A 21,883-nucleotide genomic window follows, 5' to 3' on the forward strand; every position below is an offset into this window, starting at 1 on the left:
AAAATGCCTCAACTGAAGCTGTGTGTGCAGTTTTGACTTGCTTATCCAAGAGTTTTCTTGCTGTGGTGGAATACAACAAAGATTTACCAGACTGATTAACGGGACAGCAGGACTTAGATGGGTTAGTAAAATGTGGACTAGCTGCAATATTGAAGGATGAGAGAGAGAATATGCTGTTTAGAACAAAGATCAGGAAAAAATTCCTCACTCAGCAGGTAGTGAATGTGATTTTTCTTAAAACGAAAAGCAGAAGACAAATCATTAAGGATACAGGTTCGGGTTGACCTTCACTAATCCGACTACCTGTAATCCGGCACTGATCATGCTTAATGTGATTCTTCTGTAATTCAGCATTTTCACTAATCCGGCACTCCTCAGGTCCCAATGGTGCCGGATTAGTGAAGGTCGACCTATACCTTTATTAACTCTTGAGGGATCAATGGATGGGGAAGGTGGTCAGAACAGGGTGCTAATGTAGACAATCAGCTGTGATTAAACTGAATGAGGATACAGGCTTGAATGGACCAAAAGGCCTTTCCCTGCTCCCACATCACTCCTGCCGCTGTTCCTGTGTGGTCCGGAATCTCCGGAGAAGGCCCCGAATCTTTGGCTTTGCTTGTTTCGGCGGCCGGGACAAGGCCGAAGGCGCTCGGCAGAGGATGGCACTCGGGAGGCTTTATCGGAGGGGCTGGTCAGAGGCTCGAAGTTTTTGGATGGACGGACTCAGCGTCAGCTGTGGTCGGGTGCTTCCAATGCATCGGCAGTTGTCGGTGCCTGGAGGTTTATGGCACCACCTTTGCCGCCTGCTATCTGGGACTCGGGAGTCGATCGACTCAGGACTTTGAGACTTTTCTTTACCGTGATCATGGTCTGTTCTTTATCAAATTATGGTATTGCTTTGCACTGCTGTAACTATATGTTATAATTATGTGGTTCTGTCAGTGTTAATCTTTGGTTTATCCTGTTCCTCTGTGATATCACTCTGGAGGAACATTGTATCATTTCTTAATGCATGCATGCATTTCTAAATGACAATAAACGAGGACTGAGTGTTCTCATAATCTAACCTAATACAATTTTTAAAAGAAAAGTGTCCGACACTGATTCCTAACAGTGCCAGTTTTAGCCACAAGTGGGTCAAACTGCTTTAACTAGAGTAATTCTTAAGCTCCTATCATGATAAACAATATCCCCAAACTGTAAACTCAATTTTATCTTTCACTGTTTGCCCATCCTTGCTGTCAAAAATTACTTAGCTACTTTTCACTCCAATGCAACAAATTTACTCACTTCTCTCTGTGGCTTTTCGGCCAAGATCTCTGCAATATTCTGCTTGCAAACTCTGCAAAACTGCCTACTGAAAGCAACACACACAAAATGCTGTAGGAACTCAGAAGGCCAGGTAACACCTATGGAAAAGAGTAAACAGTTGACACTTACTCTTGACGAAGGGCCTCGGCTCAGAATGTTGACTTGTTTCCTCTTTTCCATAGATGCTACCTGGCCTACTGAGTTCCTCCAGCATTTTCTTGTAATGCTTTGTAATGCATTTTCCAGCATCTGTAGATTTTCTCATGTTGTACTGCCTATTCAAAGCTGTCTTCCATAGCTTTAAGATAAATGCTGTATTTACCAAGTGTGACTCACTTGGGTTCTACACCTCTTACATTAGGTATCTATATTACTTTGCAGGTCCATAACTGCAAAACCTTTCATAATTTTACATCAGAAAGCAAGAACCTATTCTCTTAAAGTAGGATAGGATAGTGGAGAGGGCAGTTTGCTCGTGAGAGCACGCGCAAAGTCGCCAGTTACCGGCACCATCTTTCTTTCTAAGTATAATCCAGCAATCACAATACAGGCTTTCAACCATTACATTTTATTTACTGGATTGTGGCATGCAGCAGATTTGACCATTCAAGTTTAGATGCAAATTTATACAGTATTCACAAATGGGCCATATTGCTTATGCTCTATTGCAAGTGTAACACTTGTTTGTATATGATGAAGTTACAAGCATTTATACAAGTCTCCATTAAACAGATGTCCCAATAAATGATATGCGTATAAAACTCCACTGCAATCAGTGGAAGGATGTGCTCAGGCATGAAAAATAAAAACAGAATACATGGTATTTAACTTCATGTACACAAACAGCAATTTCTGTGCATTTTTTGTCACAAGCAACTTGCCTAAACATATCTTCCACCAATGATATGATGCACAAACACTAAGAACACCTTGACATTTTTGGTCATTTTTACTCAATCCCGCCCAAATTAAATCTGCATGAGACAAAATAATTATGACTAAAAGGCAAAAAAAAATTAAATCAATTAACTTGTACCCACATTCACTTCACAAGAGCATCTATATTCTTTTGCACTGGTTCAGAATTCCCTGAAGTAATTCACATCTACAAAAAAAATAGCCACACACCCAGCAAGGACACGTTCCACCCCACCCCCAAGCTACTGGTCAGTTTATTACACCTGAGAAGCCAGATACCCAGATCCCACTATTTATCTCCCACTTCAATTGGATTAAATTCAATCAATTGATCTATTAAACCAAACCCTATGACATGCACTCAGCTGAAGGTATACAATCCAGATTTGTTGTAATAACTAAATATTTGAAGATCACAAGAGAACTGAAGGAGCCAAATGTATCCACTGGAATGTCTGTGCCTTGAAATGTTACAACTGGGTAGATAAAACTTTTAGTTTCATATTAGTAACTGAATAAAGAGAAACTTACGAGAAAAACAAAGCTGGTAGCTGGTTTTCTTTCTGTAAAGCTTCAACTAGCATGGGAAATTGCTTAACCATGGTTGCTGTAGAATTCACAACATTTCGTGGTCTCAGCTTATCCAGCACTTTTATAGCCTTAAGGTACAAGATTAAAGAAATGAGACACACTCTATTATGTACTTACACAGTATATCAAATAGTGCATGTTTTTATACAAGGATTTTGAATTACTAAAAACTAAAAGACCCAGTCAAAATAATAAATATTAGTGTCTAAGGAGGTAGAGAAGAAGGGGCTACACATGTTCTAAATTTATTATGCATTTCTTTTCCTCCTTAGTCTATTCCAGGACCTCGCTACAAACAGAAGATCAGTAGTTCAAAATATTTTGGAATTGTCACTGTAGAATAACTCCATGGTTGAAAGGGTGCCTGAATGGGCATGTTTTAAGAAGACTATTGGAAATTGGGAGCCAAGTCAAGGGAACTAATGTGGATTCCATAAGTTATCATTTATATTGAATTTATCATTGATACATGATTAGCAACAGAGTTATAAAACTGTCTAAAATAAAGCATTTCACACCCAAATCCATAACAACCAGTATACACCATGGACTCATACCTAGCAACCACCACAGGCTAATTGAGCATCTCAAAATAACATAATAGCTGAGAATTCTTTTGAAATTAATTCAGTATCTCAAACACAAAACAGTTCAAATCAGCATTTTCCACTTGGATTTGTAAAGAATCTCTGACAAGGGCTTCAATAATAGAGCAACTAAGAACCTTCCAGACAAATAACTTTCCACAGATTATTAAACAATAAAGTACACCACAAAATAATCATGCATCTTAAAATATTATTAACACATCACACATTCACAACACTGCTCTATTCTAAAGTTATGTCCTTTATGTTTCAATATCAGCTATTATTCAACTGGCAGCATGGTTCTACAAATCAGAATGCTGTAGATTCGTATTTATTCCATGGACTTGAGCAGAAATATCTACACCCATTCTCAATACAGCCACTACACTGAGGCATCCCTTTGCAAGGAAGTTAAAAATATGAAGCCTGCCCTCTCCCTCTGATGGACACCAAAAAAACAGTATCACTCCTTGGAAGAGCCAAGCAATTATCTCTGATGTACTGATTTATCCTTCAATGAACATTACCAAATCAAGTAGTCTTTTTACTCTATTTCTGCTTGAAGGAGCTTTCTATATATGTCATATTTGTTATATTACAAAGGTGACAATTTTTCAGAAAATAATTGTCCAAATAGTATTATGTAAATACAATCTTTTCTTTTTATTACAAACTTAAATGCATTTCTATAGTTAAATTGATAAAAGTACCTCATCTCTGTGTTCTGAAGCAATCCAGTTTACTAACTCTTCTTTTAAATCAGCTTCATATTTTCTCACATCATTCTTCTTAATTACAATTTTATCCTTAAAGTGTTTGTATTCTTCAGGATTTAACTCCTTTGAGAAAAAAATCAATAGGAATTAGGTATGTGAAAATTAATATCACAGTCACATTATAAGCAAATAATTTTAGGAAACATACCTGTATTCGAGGCCACGATGTCCATGTTTCAGCCATTGTATCATACAATCGGAGGCTCTCTGGTGGGGAGAGACTCAAGTCTGAAGGAAAACCATACTTCTCGATCTAATGATTAGAAAAAGTTATTAGATTTTATGGTTCAGCAACAGATAAAACGTTATCACCTTTGTGACTGCGAATGAGTAATGACGAGACTAGAGCCATAGATGCAAAAAGTCTTTATTATTCAACAGGACAAACAGTTATTTTGGAGAATCTCTCTCAGAGACTCTGTAAAAAAAAAATTCTGGATAATTTATTGAGATCAAGTAGATCAAGTTTATATGCTCTTGTGACGAGAATACACATAAATTAAGATGTTTGCTGGCCTGGGCTTGCACCAGTGGCATTAGCAGTTGGTCTGCCACCTATCCTCAGGGGAGGGAGAGATAAGCAACAATGAAGCAGCATTTGGAGATGTTAATGAAGGAGCCATCAGTCTGGGTATTGTCAAGATCGGCTCCCCCTTTGAACCCTGAACTGTTTGAAGTGATGGACAGGCGATCTGGAGATGTGTAATGAAGGGACGGGAGAGAGAGCTGTCTAGAGCGGCTCCCCCTTTGAACCCTGAACTGTTTGAAGTGATGGACAGGCGATCTGGAGATGTGTAATGAAGGGACGGGAGAGAGAGCTGTCTAGAGCGGCTCCCCCTTTGAACCCTGAACTGTTTGAAGTGATGGAGAGGCGATACCCCAGCAGGGGGATAAAAAGGGACAGGTTCGCTAAGGAAAGACACACACGACACTCGAGGTAACGAGACCCTGGAAGCGGTGCGCCTCTCACGGGTCGGTGGGAAGTACCGGGCCACAAACGCACAGGGTGGAAAGCTATGATCAGCGGGAACCCGGTGTGTGTCCACCCTTGCTTGGGTGCCGGGTTCACTGCAGAGGATCGACCGCATCTGGAGGAGGGGTCACAGTCGGTGACCCCAGGTGACATCACAAAGGACTCGCCTGAAAGCTGCTTGTGAGCAATATCGCAGGTCTGTGAGTGGAAGCCGTTCTGAATGATCAGTCGTTCTCATTCTCTCTCCCCCCCCCACGTTGTCCATCGCCATGGCAACGATTACTGCGAACTGAACTAAATTGGACTGAACTTTGTGTCACTTTGAAATTGGTCATTTACCCCTAGACAACGATAGAGCTTGATTGATCCTGTTATCTTAATTCTGTACACATGTGTGTTTATCATTGCTGAACTGTTGCATTTATTATCCTTTCGATTACTGTGTTGCTTGTTTCCTTAATAAAACTTTCTTAGTTCTAGTAATCCAGACTCCAACTGAGTGATCCATTTCTGCTGGTTTGGCAACCCAGTTACGGGGTACGTAACACTCTTAAGAGACATCAACAGCTGATTCAATATAACTCAATAGCTACAATGACATTGTCTACTTTAGTATCTTGGGTACACTCAAATTTCATTGAACTACTTATTTATAATGGGAGTACATCTTAAATATCAAGATGCCTTCAAATATTCAACGTCAACATTTCAGGTCAAGACCTTCATCAAGACTCATTCATCCTGACCTGTTGAGTTCTTCAGTATTTTGTGTGCTACTCCAAATTTTGAGGATCTGAAGAATCTCGTGCATCAAATACTCAAAACACCTTTGCTGGGACAAAATAATTTCCAGATATGTCTAAAAGCTTCCAGGGATAGAAATCTCAAACACCAAAATTAGTACTGCGAAGAGCCAAATCTCTGGGTACAAAAGTAACTCAAGTATTGACAGAGTAGGTACACCACTGACTACTTTTGATTTGCTAGGTGACAAAGCAAGTCTGATCTGGAACTTAAAACAGATTGAAAGAATGGACAAAGTGGCAGATGGAGTATAGTGTAGGGAAGTGTACGGTCATGCACTTTGGTAGAAGGAATAAAAGCGTAGACTGTTTTCTAATTGGGGAGAAAATTCATAAATCAGAGGTATAAAGAGACTTGGGAGGCCTTGTGCAGGACTCCCTAAAGGTTAACTTGCAGGTTGAGTTGGAGGTAAAGAAGGCAAATAGGATGTTTGTGTTTATTTCAAGAGGTCTAGAATACAACAGCAAGGATGCAATGCTGAGGCTTTATAAGGTAGTGGTCAGACTGCACTTGGAGTATTATGAGCTGCTTTGGGACTGTTATAGAAGAAAAGATGAGTTGGCATTGGCAAGGAGGTTCACGAGAATGATTCTGGGAATGAAAGGGTTAACATATGAGGAGTGTTTGATAGCTCTGGGCCTGTACTTGTTGAAGAGTTTTGAAGAATGGGGGGGGGGGGCGGGGGCAGGGGTCACTGAAACCTACCAAAAATGGGAAGGTCTAGCTAGAGTGGATATGGAGAGGATGTTTCCTATAATGGGCAAGTCTGGGATCAAAGGGCACAGCCTCAAAATAAAGGGACATTCCTTTAGAACAGAGGTGAGCAGGAATTTCTTTAGCCAGAGGCTAGTTAATCTGTGGAATTTATTAACACAGACAGCTGTGGAAGCCAGGTCAATGAGTATATTTAAATCAGAGGTTGATAGGCTCTTGGTTTGTCAGGGCGTCAAAGATTACGGGGTGGGAGATAATAAATCAGACAAGATGGAATGACGGCACAGACTCAGTGGGCCAAATGGTGACAAACCACAGCTAAAGCCGTCTGAGCAACACACAAAATATTGGAGTAAGTCAGGCAGTATCTATGGAGAGGAATAAACAGTCAACATTTCAGGCTGTGAATGGAAAGGGGGAACAAACCAGAACAAGAAGGGAGGCTGAAGAACGAATACAAGCTGGCAGCTGGTAAGTGAAGCTAGGCAGGTGAGTGTGGAAGGGAGGGGTGCGGCAGGGGGGGGAAATGAGGTAAGAAGCTGGGAGGTGATAGGTGCAGGAGATAAAGGGATGAAGGAGGGATCTGACAGGACAGTTGTCAATGGGAGAAAGCATAGCATTTTAGACAATTTGTGTCATATTTCAGCAAGAAAAAAAAAGTAGAGGGTGGGTCTGGATGGCTGTCAAAAAAGTGGCTGAGCTTCCAAGCGTTCCAAATTGGTAAATCCTTTAATCCAGTTTCAGTTTTAGATGAACATGTATGTATTATGATGCCAAATTTTGCAGTTTTGCAGGATCAATTAGATATATCGGAGAATCTTTTCTTAATCATTTTTGTGCCCTGAAGGTACAAAATCCTCAAGTTCTTTGATAGGATTCCCATAGAAACGTGTGATTTACTTACATGGCTTGCAGTCAAAGCTGCACAAGGGTGATATGAAACAAACTCAATGTCTGAGCCATCTGAACTGCACATATACTTCTCAAGATCATTGTATCGTTCCCCGTACATCACTAAGAAAGTAAGTAGAAAAGCAATGCTCAAATGAGCTCAAAAATTATACAAGCTCAAAACAGAAATTTAATTATCCCAACAATTTAATTAATTTAGAAGTCTGAACTTTAACACAAAGCAATCCAAAATTACCTAGTTGAAATCAGAACACGTTGAGGTAGATATTATCAAACCAAAGCAAAACATGTTTACCATTATATGTTTATGTAATAATAACCATAAGGTTCTAATGAATCAGCACAGAAATATTAAGGGAACACAGAGTTACACAGATCTGGGAGGTCAAGGTTTTGTCCTTGCTTCAAGTTCAAGTGCAAAGTCAGAATGATCACAACAACTATACAATATCCAGAAAGAGCTACTTACTAGCAGAGAGAAATTATCAGGCATTGGCTATTAACCCCAAGGCGTCAATAGAAGTCAAATCTTCATACAAAGATTTTGGTGGTAAATAATAATTCCAAACATTTCCATTAATTATAAAAATCAAAAATTTCTAATCACATTAGCATTAAAAATGTATGCAGGGGGATTAATTTAACATTAATCTGATATCTCTATGCATCATTCAATCACATGTATGATGGCCATACAATTAAAGCACACAAGTCAAGTCTATGCCCTGAGCAACTTGTGATTTGATTCAGTTAACCAAATTTCAGTCTTGGAACTTCTCTGATCAACCAGACTAGGACAACTATTTTTCAGAATATATCTTGACAGAGAGATCTCATTGACTATATGACAAACTTTAATTTCCTGAAAAGAGATAACCTATGTTTCTGTTTGAGTAATTTACAATTAATCTCAGATAAATAGACAATAAAATGATTAAAAAATGATTTGTGTGTGAAATAACTTTTCACATTTCTTGACATCAGTATCACTATTCTTCATTTGAAAATCCTGTACTTCCTTCTGACAACAAATTTGCTTCTGGCAGGAAAAAGATCATGCATGTTGCCTTACAGGCATTCAATCATTCTAACCTCACCATCAAACCCGAAGATAAAAGGGGGTGCTGTAGTAATCAAGCGAACTGACCTCTACCTTGCTGAGGCCCAGTGAAACTCTCAGACACTTCCTCTTACTTACCCCTTGAACAGGTCCCCACTAAGGAGCACCAGGCCATTATCTCCCACACCATCACTGACCTTATTAGCAGTGGGAATCTCCCATCCACTGCCACAAACCTCATAGTTCCCTCACCTCCCGTTTCTACCTCCTACCCAAGATCCACAAACTTGTGTGTCCAGGTAGACCCATTGTTTCAGCTTGTCCCTGCCTCACTGAACTCATTATCTGCATACCTCAACTTCGTCTTATTCATCCACTCCCCCCCCCCCCGCCTGCCCCGCAGCTCAGTCCCTTCCTACCTACATCCATAACACTTCATGTGCTCCGGATCTTTTCAATGATTTCAAATTCCCTGACCCCCATCATCGTATTTTCACTATGGATGTGCAGACCTAATACACCTCCATCCCCCACCAGGAAGGCCTCAAAGCTCTCAGTTTCTTTCTGGACACCAGACCCAAACAGCTCTCCTCCACCACCACTCTTCTCCATCTAACGAAACTAGTCCTCACTCTCAATAATTTCTCCTTTGGCTCCTCCCACTTCCTTCACACAAAAGGTGTAGCAAGGGGTACTCGCATTGGTCGAAGCTATGCCTGCCTTTTTGTCAGCTACATGGAACAGTCCATGTTCCAAGCCTACACTGGTGTCCATCCCTCACTTTTCCTACACTACATCGACAACTCCATTGGTGCTGCTTCCTGCACCCACGCTGAGCTTGTCGACTTCATCAACTTTGTCTCTAACTTCCACCCTGCCATCAAATTTACCTGGTCCATTTTCAACACTGCCCTCCACTTTCTTGATGTCACTGTCTCTATCTCTGGGGACAGCTTATCCACCGATGTCAAATATAAACCCACAGCCCCTCACAGCTCCCTGGACTATACTTCTTCCCACTCTGTTACTTGTAAAAACGCCATCCCCTTCTCTCAATTCCTCCATCTCTATCTCATATACTCTCAGGATGAGGCTTTTCATCCTAGAACGAAGGAGATGTCTTCCTTTGTCAATGAAGGGGCTTACCTTTCTCTACCATCAATGCTGCCCTCAACCGCATCTCTTCCATTTCACGCACGTCTGCTCTTATCCCATCCTCCCGCCATGCTACCGGGGATAGGGTTCCTCTTGTCTTCACCAGCCTCCGCATACAGCACATAATTCTCCAGAACTTCTGTATCGCCAACAGGATCCCACTACCAAGCACATCTCTTCTTCCCCCCCTCCCACCCCCCCCACTTTCTGCTTTTCGCAGGGATCGCTTCCTATACAACTCCCTTGTCCATTCGTCCCCCCTCCTGGCACTTATCCTTGCAAGCAGAACAGGTGCTACACTTGCCCCCAACACCTCCTCCCTCACTACCATTCAGAAACTTAAACAGTCCTTGCAGGTGAGGCAACACTTCAACTGTGAGTCTGTTGGGATCATATACTGTGTCTGGTGCTCCTAGTATGGCCTCCTGTATATCGGTGAGACCTGACGTAGATTGGGAGACTGTTTCACTGAGCACCTACACTCCATCCATCAGAAGAAGCGGGATCTCCCAGTGGCCACCCATTTTAATTCCACTTCCCATTGCACTATGTCAATCCATGGCCTCCTCTACTATGTAATGAGGCCACACTTAGGTTGGAGGAACAACACCTTATATTTTGTTTGGGTAGCCGCCAACTTGATGGCATGATCATCCATTTCTCAAACTGCCAGTAATGGCCCACAACACCGCCCTCTCCTTCACCAGTCCCCTTTCACCTTATCTTCTTACCTGCCCATCACCTCCCTCTGATGTTCCTCCTTTTCTTTCTTCCATGGCCTTCTATCCTCACCTATCAGACTCCCCCTTTTCCAGCCCTGTATCTCTTTCACCAACAAACTTCCCAGCTATTTACTTCATCCCTCCCCTCCAGGTTTCACCTGTTGCCTTTTGTTTCCCTCTTCCCTCCACCACCTTTTAAATCTACTCCTTATCTTTTTTTTTCTCCGGTCCTGCCAAATGGTCTCGGCCCGAAACGTCGACTGTACTTTTTCCATAGATGCTGCCTGGCCTGCTGAGTTCCTCCAGCATTTTATGTGTGTTGCTCAGATTTCCAGCATCTGAAGATTCTCTCGTATGTGATTCAATCATTCTTGCCTAATTCATCTCCAAAAACAGAATCCATGTAACTCAACCAAGAATAAAATTCCTTATGTCAGAAAGCGGATCAAATATACCTTAAAGTTTTTTTTAAAGGTTTTCCAGCCATATGTGGAATTAAGTAGGACAGAAATGAAAGACTGATCATACCCAGTCTAACTTTGAACGATTTCTGGTCCCTTGGCATTTTCAGTTGTTGCTTCTTTTTGCCACTATTAACTTTTACAGGATTTTCCATTGTCTTCTCTATTCGTTGCCAGTAATTCTTTACTGTCTGAAGCCAGCTATTGTAAAAGATAACAAATTAAAGTGCTGTTAATAAGCTGATACTTAAAAAACAGTATTACTATTTCAATAAATTTGTAATAATAAATTCAGTTTCCTATAATCAAGTATCTATCTTCCAAGTTAAATCAACACTAAGGTTGTTCCCCGTTTTCCTCCCTTATTCGCAGTTCAAAAGTTCAATGTACCCTGATGCAAAAATACATTTAGCAAAATGGCTGTTGCAACACCAAGACATATGGCAAACCAAAAATACTTACAACTTCCTCCATATAATTCATAATTCAAATTATAATTCATTTCACCTGTTAAGCCTTAAGCCTACTAGGCAAAAATAGTCAACTGGAGAAGGGACAAGTTCAATGGAATGAAAACAAAAGGTCAGACTAAGGAAACTTAAATCAAAGTTGGGGAGGCAACAATGCAGTTGACAACTGGAGACCCCATGGTACCGTAGAGGTCAGCACACCACTATCACAGCTCAGGGTGTTGGAGTTTGGAGTTCAATCTTTAAGTTGTCTGTCTGTCCTCCCCATGAAATACGTAGATTTTCTCCGGCGGCTCTGGTTTCCTCCCAAATCAAAGACGTACAGGTTGGTAGGATAATTGATCATTGTAATTTATACCATGAGTAGGCTAGGGTTAAATTGGGGGTTGCTGGGGCGCTGTGGATCTAAGGGCCAGAAGGGCTATTCCGTGCTGTATCGCTAAATGAATAATTATGACACATATTCTACAGGCATGTTAACAATAAAAAAACAGCAAAAGATAGGAACTGATCAAAAACAGAGGCCATGAAATAATGAATACTTGATTACCAGTCCTCATGACAAAAGATAAAATCTGAAGTCACTAAAAATAAAAGTTGTTACAAGGCAGCAGCTGTATTTACGGTAACATCACATGGCCCAGATAGGAGACATTTTCTGATTGTTGAAGTATCTGAGAAAACTGGAGAAGGCTTGGCCAAAAATCTTTTGGAAGAGGTGACAGAAAACTAGAAAAACGCAAATGCTACACATCCTTTGTCAAAATCAGCAAAGGGATGTATGGTAAGAAACCTTCTACAGTGAGTCAAACTTAGTAAATCACTTCACAAGGACGGTTGACTGGAAAAAGATAAAGTGGATTTACCAACGGCAAACCCTATCTACAGGGGAGGATTCAACTGTAGCATTCAAAGAGCTGAAGTAAGTGTCAGAAGAAAGAATACTTTTCGTACAAAGTGACTGTACTGTAATTATTCCATCTTACAAACTACCCACCCAGCAGCCCTGTCATGTACTTCTACTCCCATTTGTCAAGAGTCTCCCATTTACCCATTGACCTGAATCTAACTGAAAGCAATCCAAAGCGACTACGAATTCAGCACAGAATGCCAGTTTAAGAAACAATGCAATACTAGGCAAGAATTATTTTGAAAAGTTACTGGGCAAGAACTTCTGGTTTGCTGATTGTTGCAGAGAGGGCCAGAAAAGGACACCGAATCATCACAAGCAGATGTTCCCAGACTTCTGCTCCAATTTCTTGACCAATACAATGAACCTAAAAAAAAATGCAGTAAAATAATTAGTTCAAATTCTAATGACCAATTGCACAATTTAAATGGAAAGAACCATGCTGGGACAGTTCCAGTAAATGTAATTTGCCAATTAATCTCAGATAGATGGAACAATTTAGAAGGTCAAACATCTCAGTACAACCTTCGAAAATCAAAATATTTACTTTGAAAAATATTTGCTTAACAGAAAGCCACTACCTTTTTAAAGTTGAAAGTTTTCTGTTCAGGTTATGGAAATCTATCCTTATCAAATTCACAAATCACTACATCAAAATTTAAGATACTAATAAGATTCACTCATAAAATTTGTGAGGAACAGAAACAACTCATCTTCTTTTTATTTACTTACTTATTTATTAATTAAGGTGCAGCGTGGAATCGGGCTTTCAAGCCATGGCGTTCAGTAATCCCAATTTAACCCTAGCCTTATCACAGGTCAATTTATGACCAATTAACCTACCAGCCAGTACATCTTTGGACTGTGGGAGGAAACTGGAGCACCCAGAGGAAACCCATGCAGTCACAAGGACAACACACAAACTCCTTCAGGCAGCAGGGGGAATTGAACCCCAGTCACTGGTACTGTAAAGCATTGTGCTAACTACTATGTTACCGTGCCACACTCAGTACTGTGAGGCAATAAAACCTGGATGCGAAGTCATTTTGTTGACTGTGTTGGCAGCCCTTGCCAAGTTCCTCCAATCCAAGGACATGTGCACAAACATCTCAGAGTGCAAGCAACACTGCCATGCTCTATCTGATGCACTACATTGTGGAGTGTAGATATTGCCAGCTTTTTAAAGGAACCCTTCAGCCTTTACTCCACTTCCATTAAACCACTTTGCTTTCATTTCAGCTCCACTCCAAAGGTCTAATATTGGCCTTAGCTGTTAAAATAACCGTAATGAGTCACTTTATCCTTGTCAAAAAAATGGCTTGAAGGGAAAACATCCCACAGGAACACACTGCTGCTTATAACGTGGCATTCAGTGGGAAAAGGAGGTCTAGGTTACAGAAAATCACAATGAGGTTTATTTTCTAGCACCACAATCCTTCTGTAACGCGAGGGCTGTCTGTATGTAACCTTGAGCTATCAAACTTCTCGCACTTTCCACTGAATACTAAACTATCAAATTATCTTATAGAAAGTTGTCTGCCCATCTATTTCTAACAATTATTAGTTTCATTTAATAATGCTTTAACTGATAATTAGATGAATAAAGTTTTCTTATTTCAACAGTATGGAGTACAAGTAGGCCCATTATCGTTAGATGTAATTGATTATATGGTAGCACATCAGTTAGCACAATCGCTTTTCAGCTCCAGTAACCACCAAACAGGATTCAATTTCCACTGTTGCCTGTGAGGAGTTTGTACATTCTCCCCGTGACTACTTGGTTTCCCACCCACATTCCAAAGAAATACAGTTAGGCTTGGGGTTAAGCAAATTGTGGGCATGCTAAGTTGGCACGAAAGCATGGCGACACTTGCAGACTGGGCCCATCACAATCCTTGTTGATTTAATCTGACACAAATGACATATTTCACTGTGTGCATCATGTTTCAATATGCATGTGATTAGCTAACCTTTTTTTATCTTTTATTTAAGATAATCATGAACAACAGCATAAAGAAAAACTGAAACTAGTATACAAATTAAACAATCTAAATGGCTTAAAGTTATACTTTGTGATAATTATGAATTACTTCCAAAGCAAATCATTATGTTGAAATTACCTTAGATTCATGCAACCATTTCAATTGCACCTTACAAATAATCTAACTAGTTGGAAAATGCTATTTAAGAAAATTATAACCTACCACTGTTATTTTTACTCTATAAAATAGAATTCTGCTTTCTTATTTCCCCTCAAAATGACAACCAATGCTACAGTGGAGTTACATGCCTAATGACAATCATTTCTATGCCAACCAAAGTAACTATTAGCAAGATTAATATGTTGGCTGCCCAATGGATGAAGTGTGATCAAGAACACAAAATATTCAGCAGATGCTGGGAATCCACAGCAACACACACAAAATACTGGAAGAATATAGTAGATCAGGCAGCATCTGGAGAGAAATAAACAATCAACGTTTTAGGCCAAGACCCTTCATCAGGACTCTCCATACTTGTTGTTTGACCTACTGAGCTCCTCCAGCATTTTGCATGTGTTGCTCTGGAGTACATCAATCCTTGATTCTGCCCCAAACTACATCAAATTCCAGAAGGGAGAAAAACATAGACGAAATGCAAGGGGAAGAAAAAACTATTTTGTCATCGCTCTCAAACAAACTATTACCCAACACAAAAAATGCTCAGGCAGAGTCTTAGTCTACTTTTCAACTGTAACTAGCACTGTGCTTTCAAAAAATATATACATTTAATAAGTTTAGGAAAATGTATTTCAACTATTGAGAACATATCTGGCAAAAATATTAAATATATTTTTCAGGTAACAACAATGTCAAACAGATGTCATACATTTCCTGCTTTAAAATTTTCTTCCCTTACTTTTACTAAATTAAGTAGACCAAACACAGATAAAACATGACACACCTTTGTGATTTTATTATCTTTTTTCTTCAAATCCCCAAATTCTGTGATGCCTTACCTCATCAAAAATAACATATTTAAGCTTCTTCACCCAGGCTTGACGTTGTGGAGTAAGAATAAGCTTTTCAAAGCACTGAGGAACTGTGATGAGTATCTGAAACAAATATTGCAATTAGACAAATTCAATTTTGAACCAGTACAAACACAGCTTTGGGCAGTCTTAGATATCAAGATAATCAGAGAGATAAAGCATGAAAACAGGCCCTTCAGCTTAGTAAAACAGTGTTTACTATCAACCACATATTTACCTTTATTCTACATAAATCCCATTTTATATACTTTCCACATACTCATCAACTCTCCTTCCACACCAGAGACTGTACCACTGACCTACACACTACGGGCATTTTACAGTGACCACTTAAGTGGCTGACTTCACATCTTTAGGCTGAACAGGTATCTGGAATACCAGGTCAAAACCAGCAAAGCCACAGGAAGAATGTGTAAACTGTGCACAGATCTGCCAGTCCCTGAAAGCTGTCAGTATCATTAAAAGTGTTGACTAGATGACATCAAAAAACAATGGAAAAGAAACAAGCAACAGCATACAGTCCACTAGCTTATTTGTCAAGAGGCAGAGAAACCATATCAGATCAAGCCTTTATCCAAAGCCCATGTCCAGCTTCATTATAATCTTACTTTTAGTTTTAAAGTAAAAAAGGTTGGACAAAATTTGTCAGTTTTTTTTTCATAAATCAATTTTTTTTTGATGTTTGTGGATGAAGAGTGTGTACTACAGTGCAGTTTTTCTATCAATTATGCCAAATCATCTGACTTCTCACTGAGAAGCTCATTACTGCCAATGGTAAGGATAGTTATGCCGAACTATACAAAGATCTATTGGGACAAAGGTTAACAGGGAAAACAGCAAAATAAAAAACACAACAATAATATGGTGAAGCAGTTCCTGAAATATATATCGAAGGATCAGGCATTTTGTAAAATAGAAGATAGTATATATAAATTGCACAGAAATGATGCAGCACTTTAAATGACTAGGTGCTTTTAAAACCATTGAATCTACCCTTTAAAATATTTGATGATGCACATGTCACAAAAGAGAGAAAGGTTAGGTGATAAAACCAAAGACTCACACTCCTATCTCTTAGCAGCTAACAAAGAAATAGTATATAATCTATAGAAATCTGAAGACCATGCCACAACTGCAAGCGCAGGAAATTGTAATCTAATGGAAGTCATGACTTATTTATAAATATAAAATAACCTACTTGGCAGTTTAAAGCATCTTGTCGATAGTCACGTGTGAGAACACCGCACACAACCATTCCATCAGGTAAAGTTTTGCTGAATCTGTTATAAACAGTTGCAACCACTTGGTTCACAAGAGCCTATTAATTTAAAAAAAGAACAATATTCACTAAGTATTCTAGTAAAATCAGGAAGTAATAAAAATTATTACAACTATTGAAGATTGGGATAATCTATTAGAGAGCATGTATTTGGAAGTTGTTCATCTCTGACCAGTAAAGCTCAACACATTTTAAGACATAATGCAGGTTTGAACATGGTCCTCTTCAAAATTCAAGAATGACATCTAACCAATATATTTTCCTCATTCCATCTTACAACAACACTAGGACAGAGTTGATTTTGGAGAGAACAGCTGTTATCAAGAGCTCCAAGTCACATTCACAACCTACCTTCCTTCCTTTCAACAAAGCCATACCTTTGAAAATGCATATTCAATCTCAGAGTTAACATAAATACAGCATCATTTTTGGTAGCATCTTGTAATATACCCTTGATACGTTTGAAACATTTTCATTAAGTGGGTAAATTTATTAAACAGTTATTTATAAGTCATACCTTTGTGGGTGCAACATACACCAACACACCATCATCACTGTCACGTAGAACCTTCTCCATGCAATAATAGGAAGCATATGTTTTCCCTGAGGAGGTTGGAGCAACTATCACTGCAGATTCATTACTATCCACAGCATCTAGAAGCTCTCGCTGCAATTAATCAAAGGTGAGTTTTTATTAATCAGTTACCACCAATAAACAAACATGAAACAGATTCAAAAGAGATTCATCTCACCAGTACTTATCTCCCACCTAAAAATACAAGGGCATGCTAGTTCATCACTGTTAGAGCTTATATATACAAAACCAAAAGGGGAAAAGGATCGTACAGGCCAATTTTCTTAGATAACATCATGAAAATCCTGACAAGAGACAAGTGTTAAGAAAGAATTGATGTACATTCAACATTCCAGATATAGAAAAGGCCATTTTCCAACTTTCTCTTACTTCTGTTGAAGTACTTTAATCAAGAGTTTGGATCATTCACTCTGAAAGCTTCCTTCAGTTGGTGTTATTTTTCTGCTCACAAAGTTGCCTATGGTTCCTATTGGCACACCACAATTTTTGATGCTCAAAGCTCCTTTTGTGTTAGTGAGTATCATACTAAGAGTTAATTTCATATCTCAGGCCAACCCCGGAAAATGGACAAAACTGAAATAAAGAGTTCTGCTCTCTCCATCCTTAAGAGAATTTTTCTAGCCCTTAATTCCCAGATGTCGAGGGGAAAATATTACAAACACTATGCTACACTACCTTTTTGTGCATCATTTTAACTTTACCCTTAGTTTTCTCACTCCCACAAAGCTGGAATTGTCTAACAAGTCTTCGCAATTCTTTATGAGCTTTCCCAATTAATACTCTCAACTTGAAAGTTGAACATTTGAAAAAGCAAGCACAAAAAGCAGTGACAACTATACAAATTTGTACTCAATTTATCCTATTCTTGCATTATTTGTACCAAAGTTTATTGATGTAAAGATCACATTACAAACATATACAAGAAGAAACATTTACAATTACCTGCCACGTGTCTGGAATGAAATGAGTAACCCTGGGATCTGGATCATTCCTCTCATCTCGCAACAAGTATTGACCCATAAATTTCAGTTGAAAACGAACTGGATCAACACCAACTTCAAATTTGTTCTCCTTCTTATAACTTTTAGAACGTGCTGCTTTCTGTTTTATTAAAATGGATTGTTGTATTAATTTCACAGACATGGATTCATAGCCCTTCTCCTCCAAGTACAAATTTCCTGCTGGGATACAATCTTACAACTCATTGACAACTCAATCAAAGTCACATTCCTGAGTATGGACAAGTCCAGCACATCACAGAAAATATGATCCAAGGCTGTGTATACCAGTTTAGAAAAATTATAAAAGATGCAAAATTTTGACAGGGTTCAACACATTAGGTACAGTACAGATCTTTTCTCTCCCCAAATGGGGAAATGTACTTTAGAACCAGGGTCAGAACCTCACCATACAGGTTAAAACATTTTGATTGAAATGATTATAAAGAAAAACTCTTCATGAGAGGTCAATGAACCAATGAAATTCTCTACCTCAGGAGGGCAGAGAGGTCAAATTGTGCATATCTTTAAAGAGGTAGATTTACAGATACAGTAAGATATAGGGTATGGGGAGAGGCCAGAGATACGGTATAGAGATAGAGAAGTAGACGCACTAATCCTGAATGACAAAGCAAGCTGGAAAGATGGTTTCCAGTAAGATGGCGACATGATCAGATGCAGCAGCCTCTCTAGGTCCAAACAATGATGCAATTGTTTGTCTTTGTCTTTTTTACAATTGCAAGACACTGCTAGATATTAAGAACATCAAATATAGCAGGTGTACCCCACTAGCAAATTGCTGTTTAGCATTGGAGCTGGACTTGTTGCGCACCACACTGCAGCTTGCTTCAGCCACCCAGACAGCTCATGATCCAACAAACAGTAGAAATGATTGGTTTAGACGTTTTTCTTGTGACTGCAAGATACTATTAGACATTGGTAATGCAGAACACTGCGAGCCCAATTCATTGGTTCACTGGAAAGACCAACGGTGGGGGAGCTGCACTGCCTCGATTGTTGCGTGGACAAGGCTCTCATGCCTCAAAGTCCCCTGTTGTGGTCACCAAAGGAGACACTGGAGCTGATTGTGTGCCAATGGATTCTGTTCTGAGTTGGAGGCTGTCCCCTCCCATCGGTGCTTCTCTCCAGCTTTCACTCCTGGGAAGACAAATTGGATCGCGTTCATCTGCAGCTGCAATTGTGTGAAACAAGGAACTGCTCTTGCAGCTCCAGGACAACATCCATGCAGTATCAACCCACAGGCCATGATACTCATGGACCTGGGTTTTATGTTTTGTAACTATATGTTTTTCAGCTTTCATAATTATATGTGCCATATGTGTTGTGTGTGTCTGTTGACAGTCTGTTTTGCACCTTAGCCCTGGAGGACCTGCTTCATTCGCCTATATTTCTATATAGGGTTGAATGACAAAGTTGGACTTGAGCTTGAAAAATCAAATGGTGTCATTCTACTTTCATTTTCTATACATCCATCATGCCTGACTGAAAATCCACTTTGGGAAAGAACCAAGTTAACAACTATTAGAACAGAAAATCCAAATCAGCTTGCCTCCTGTATCATGAGCACACGAGCAATTGAAACTAAGTCACATAGCTTGGTAGTGAATGCTACGATAGCTTTAATTTACCTCAGTACTGTACACTGTGATGGCTTTATCCACCAGGCAAATCAAGGAAGTCGTAACAGTAATGGCTTTAAGTGCATACAACTTCATTTAGCTTCTAAAAAGGTACTGATACTGTAATACATGCACTGAAGAAAATACAAATTGTAGTAGTTAATTCTTGACCCAAGGGATATGAACATTGTAAAATTTGAAAATTTACACTAAAATCAACGTTTAAAAACCATGTCTCAACAAAATTTAACACAAGACAAAAATATACTCAAATTCTTCCAGAAAGTATCCGCTATTGACTCTTCTGCTGCTCATCCTTCTACCCTGATAAGAGAAAACCAGTGTAGTGTATTCCTACAGTATAGGAAACTTTCAACTCAAGGAATAGATCAGTAACAAGTACAGCAGAATTGACAGAAAATTCACTGAAGCTCACGAAGGCTACAGAAAGCTGATAAATTCACCACCACTGCAGAACCTAAAACAATGGCACCAGTTTTAGAGATAAAGGGTCCACCTTTTGTCAGCCCGTCAGCCCCCATGACAAAATGAGTACCATCTGTAAATTATAAAGAAAGCAAAGTTTTAAAAATTAATTTTTACCTGTTCAATGTCTGGAATGGTCTGTGCTAATTTGTTAAATCCAAGCTCTTTGAGATAAGTAGCTATGAGCTTCAGTTGGCTTTTATCCATCTGCTTCTCATACTTATCCAATATATTGTGAATTCTTTTCATCACACGGCCTGCAATAACATTGTTTTTCTTGGTGCTTTCTAAAGAAAGAAAAATGATCTGATCAGTCATCCAATTACCACCCAGCTTTTTAAAACTAAAAAACGCAAACATGAACATTTTCGGTAACTGACACAGCTTAACTTAATGTGAATAAACCTGGAACTTTCAGTGGGAAGACTCCTCATTCCACACATACATCACTATAGTCAAAGCCAATGAAACATCTTTGCAAATGAGAATAACGAATATTCATCAAAGAACTATTACGTTGGGTAGAGTTCAAAAAGATTTAAAGAAAAGGATCTCCATCTCTCCACCACTTTGATTTTCAAAGAATTTGCTTTACTCCATGCTATCTGCTCCTTATAAAGTTCCTTAATGCCCTCCTCCTAGCCTCATTAATAAGTCATATCAAAACATCCTCAGACCACCCCTTGTTCAGACTGAACCAATGATTTTTTTTCATTATATATTCCTTAGTAACTCTTATCAATGTCACCACACCTGCTCTGTGAACAATTTGTCCTCTAACAGATAGCCCCTTGATATTACCACTTCATGTTGTCTCAAATGGGCAATAGTTTTACAGGGAATCTCTGGTTGAGACCCTGATATCCAGTTGATACAGGTATCCAAACTAGAGAAAAGGACAGAACTGACCACACTTCTGTATTCCTCATCACGGATACATTTCTATTTTGTTCTAATACCAAACCTTGGATTTAGCTCTCAAAATCACCTTCATTTATTTTATGTACTCAAATAGTTGGCTGCCATTCAATACAATTATCAGTCATTGACAATGCCCTCAATTTCTATAACCTTAACCCAATGAAAACTTTAATCTATGCAACACAGCACCCCTGTTTGGTTTACTCTCATGAAAGACTGTACAGCACAGGAACAGGCCCTTCAGCCAACAATATCTGTACAATGCCAAATGAATCTCATCTTTCTGCACACGTTCCCTCGATTCCCTGCATGCTCATGTGCCAAACTAAACCACTCTTAAATATTGCCATCATTCTGCTACCACCATCCACCCATCCCCCAGTCCCCTCCCTCTCTGTTTACTCAGTCGAGACGAGGGATCTCTGTCCAAACACTAACTGCCCATTTCCATCTGCAAATTCTGCCTCACCGAGTTCCACCAGCACTCTGACCTATCCTCAAGCCCAGATTACATCAGTATCTTTCATATCCCATCTAAACCTACAGATCACGCTGTCTAGAAAGCC

General features: G+C 39.4%; 1 protein-coding gene across 1 annotated transcript in view; it reads right to left on the bottom strand.

The window, feature by feature from the left end:
* LOC140196546 (probable ATP-dependent RNA helicase DDX60) overlaps positions 1 to 21,883 on the bottom strand; it is a 73,365-nt gene that overhangs the window by 23,533 nt on the left and 27,949 nt on the right. The window contains exons 14-24 of the mRNA XM_072255941.1: positions 20,514 to 20,683; positions 18,215 to 18,373; positions 17,195 to 17,344; positions 16,597 to 16,716; positions 15,366 to 15,461; positions 12,619 to 12,734; positions 11,055 to 11,188; positions 7,582 to 7,691; positions 4,335 to 4,439; positions 4,121 to 4,249; positions 2,761 to 2,888 (exon numbers count right to left, since the gene is read on the bottom strand). Coding sequence (XP_072112042.1) covers positions 2,761 to 2,888; positions 4,121 to 4,249; positions 4,335 to 4,439; positions 7,582 to 7,691; positions 11,055 to 11,188; positions 12,619 to 12,734; positions 15,366 to 15,461; positions 16,597 to 16,716; positions 17,195 to 17,344; positions 18,215 to 18,373; positions 20,514 to 20,683 — 1,417 coding nt within the window. The remainder of the gene's footprint in view (positions 1 to 2,760; positions 2,889 to 4,120; positions 4,250 to 4,334; positions 4,440 to 7,581; positions 7,692 to 11,054; positions 11,189 to 12,618; positions 12,735 to 15,365; positions 15,462 to 16,596; positions 16,717 to 17,194; positions 17,345 to 18,214; positions 18,374 to 20,513; positions 20,684 to 21,883) is intronic.

The sequence above is a fragment of the Mobula birostris genome, chromosome 4, assembly GCF_030028105.1.
Source record: "Mobula birostris isolate sMobBir1 chromosome 4, sMobBir1.hap1, whole genome shotgun sequence".
NCBI lineage: Eukaryota > Metazoa > Chordata > Chondrichthyes > Myliobatiformes > Myliobatidae > Mobula > Mobula birostris.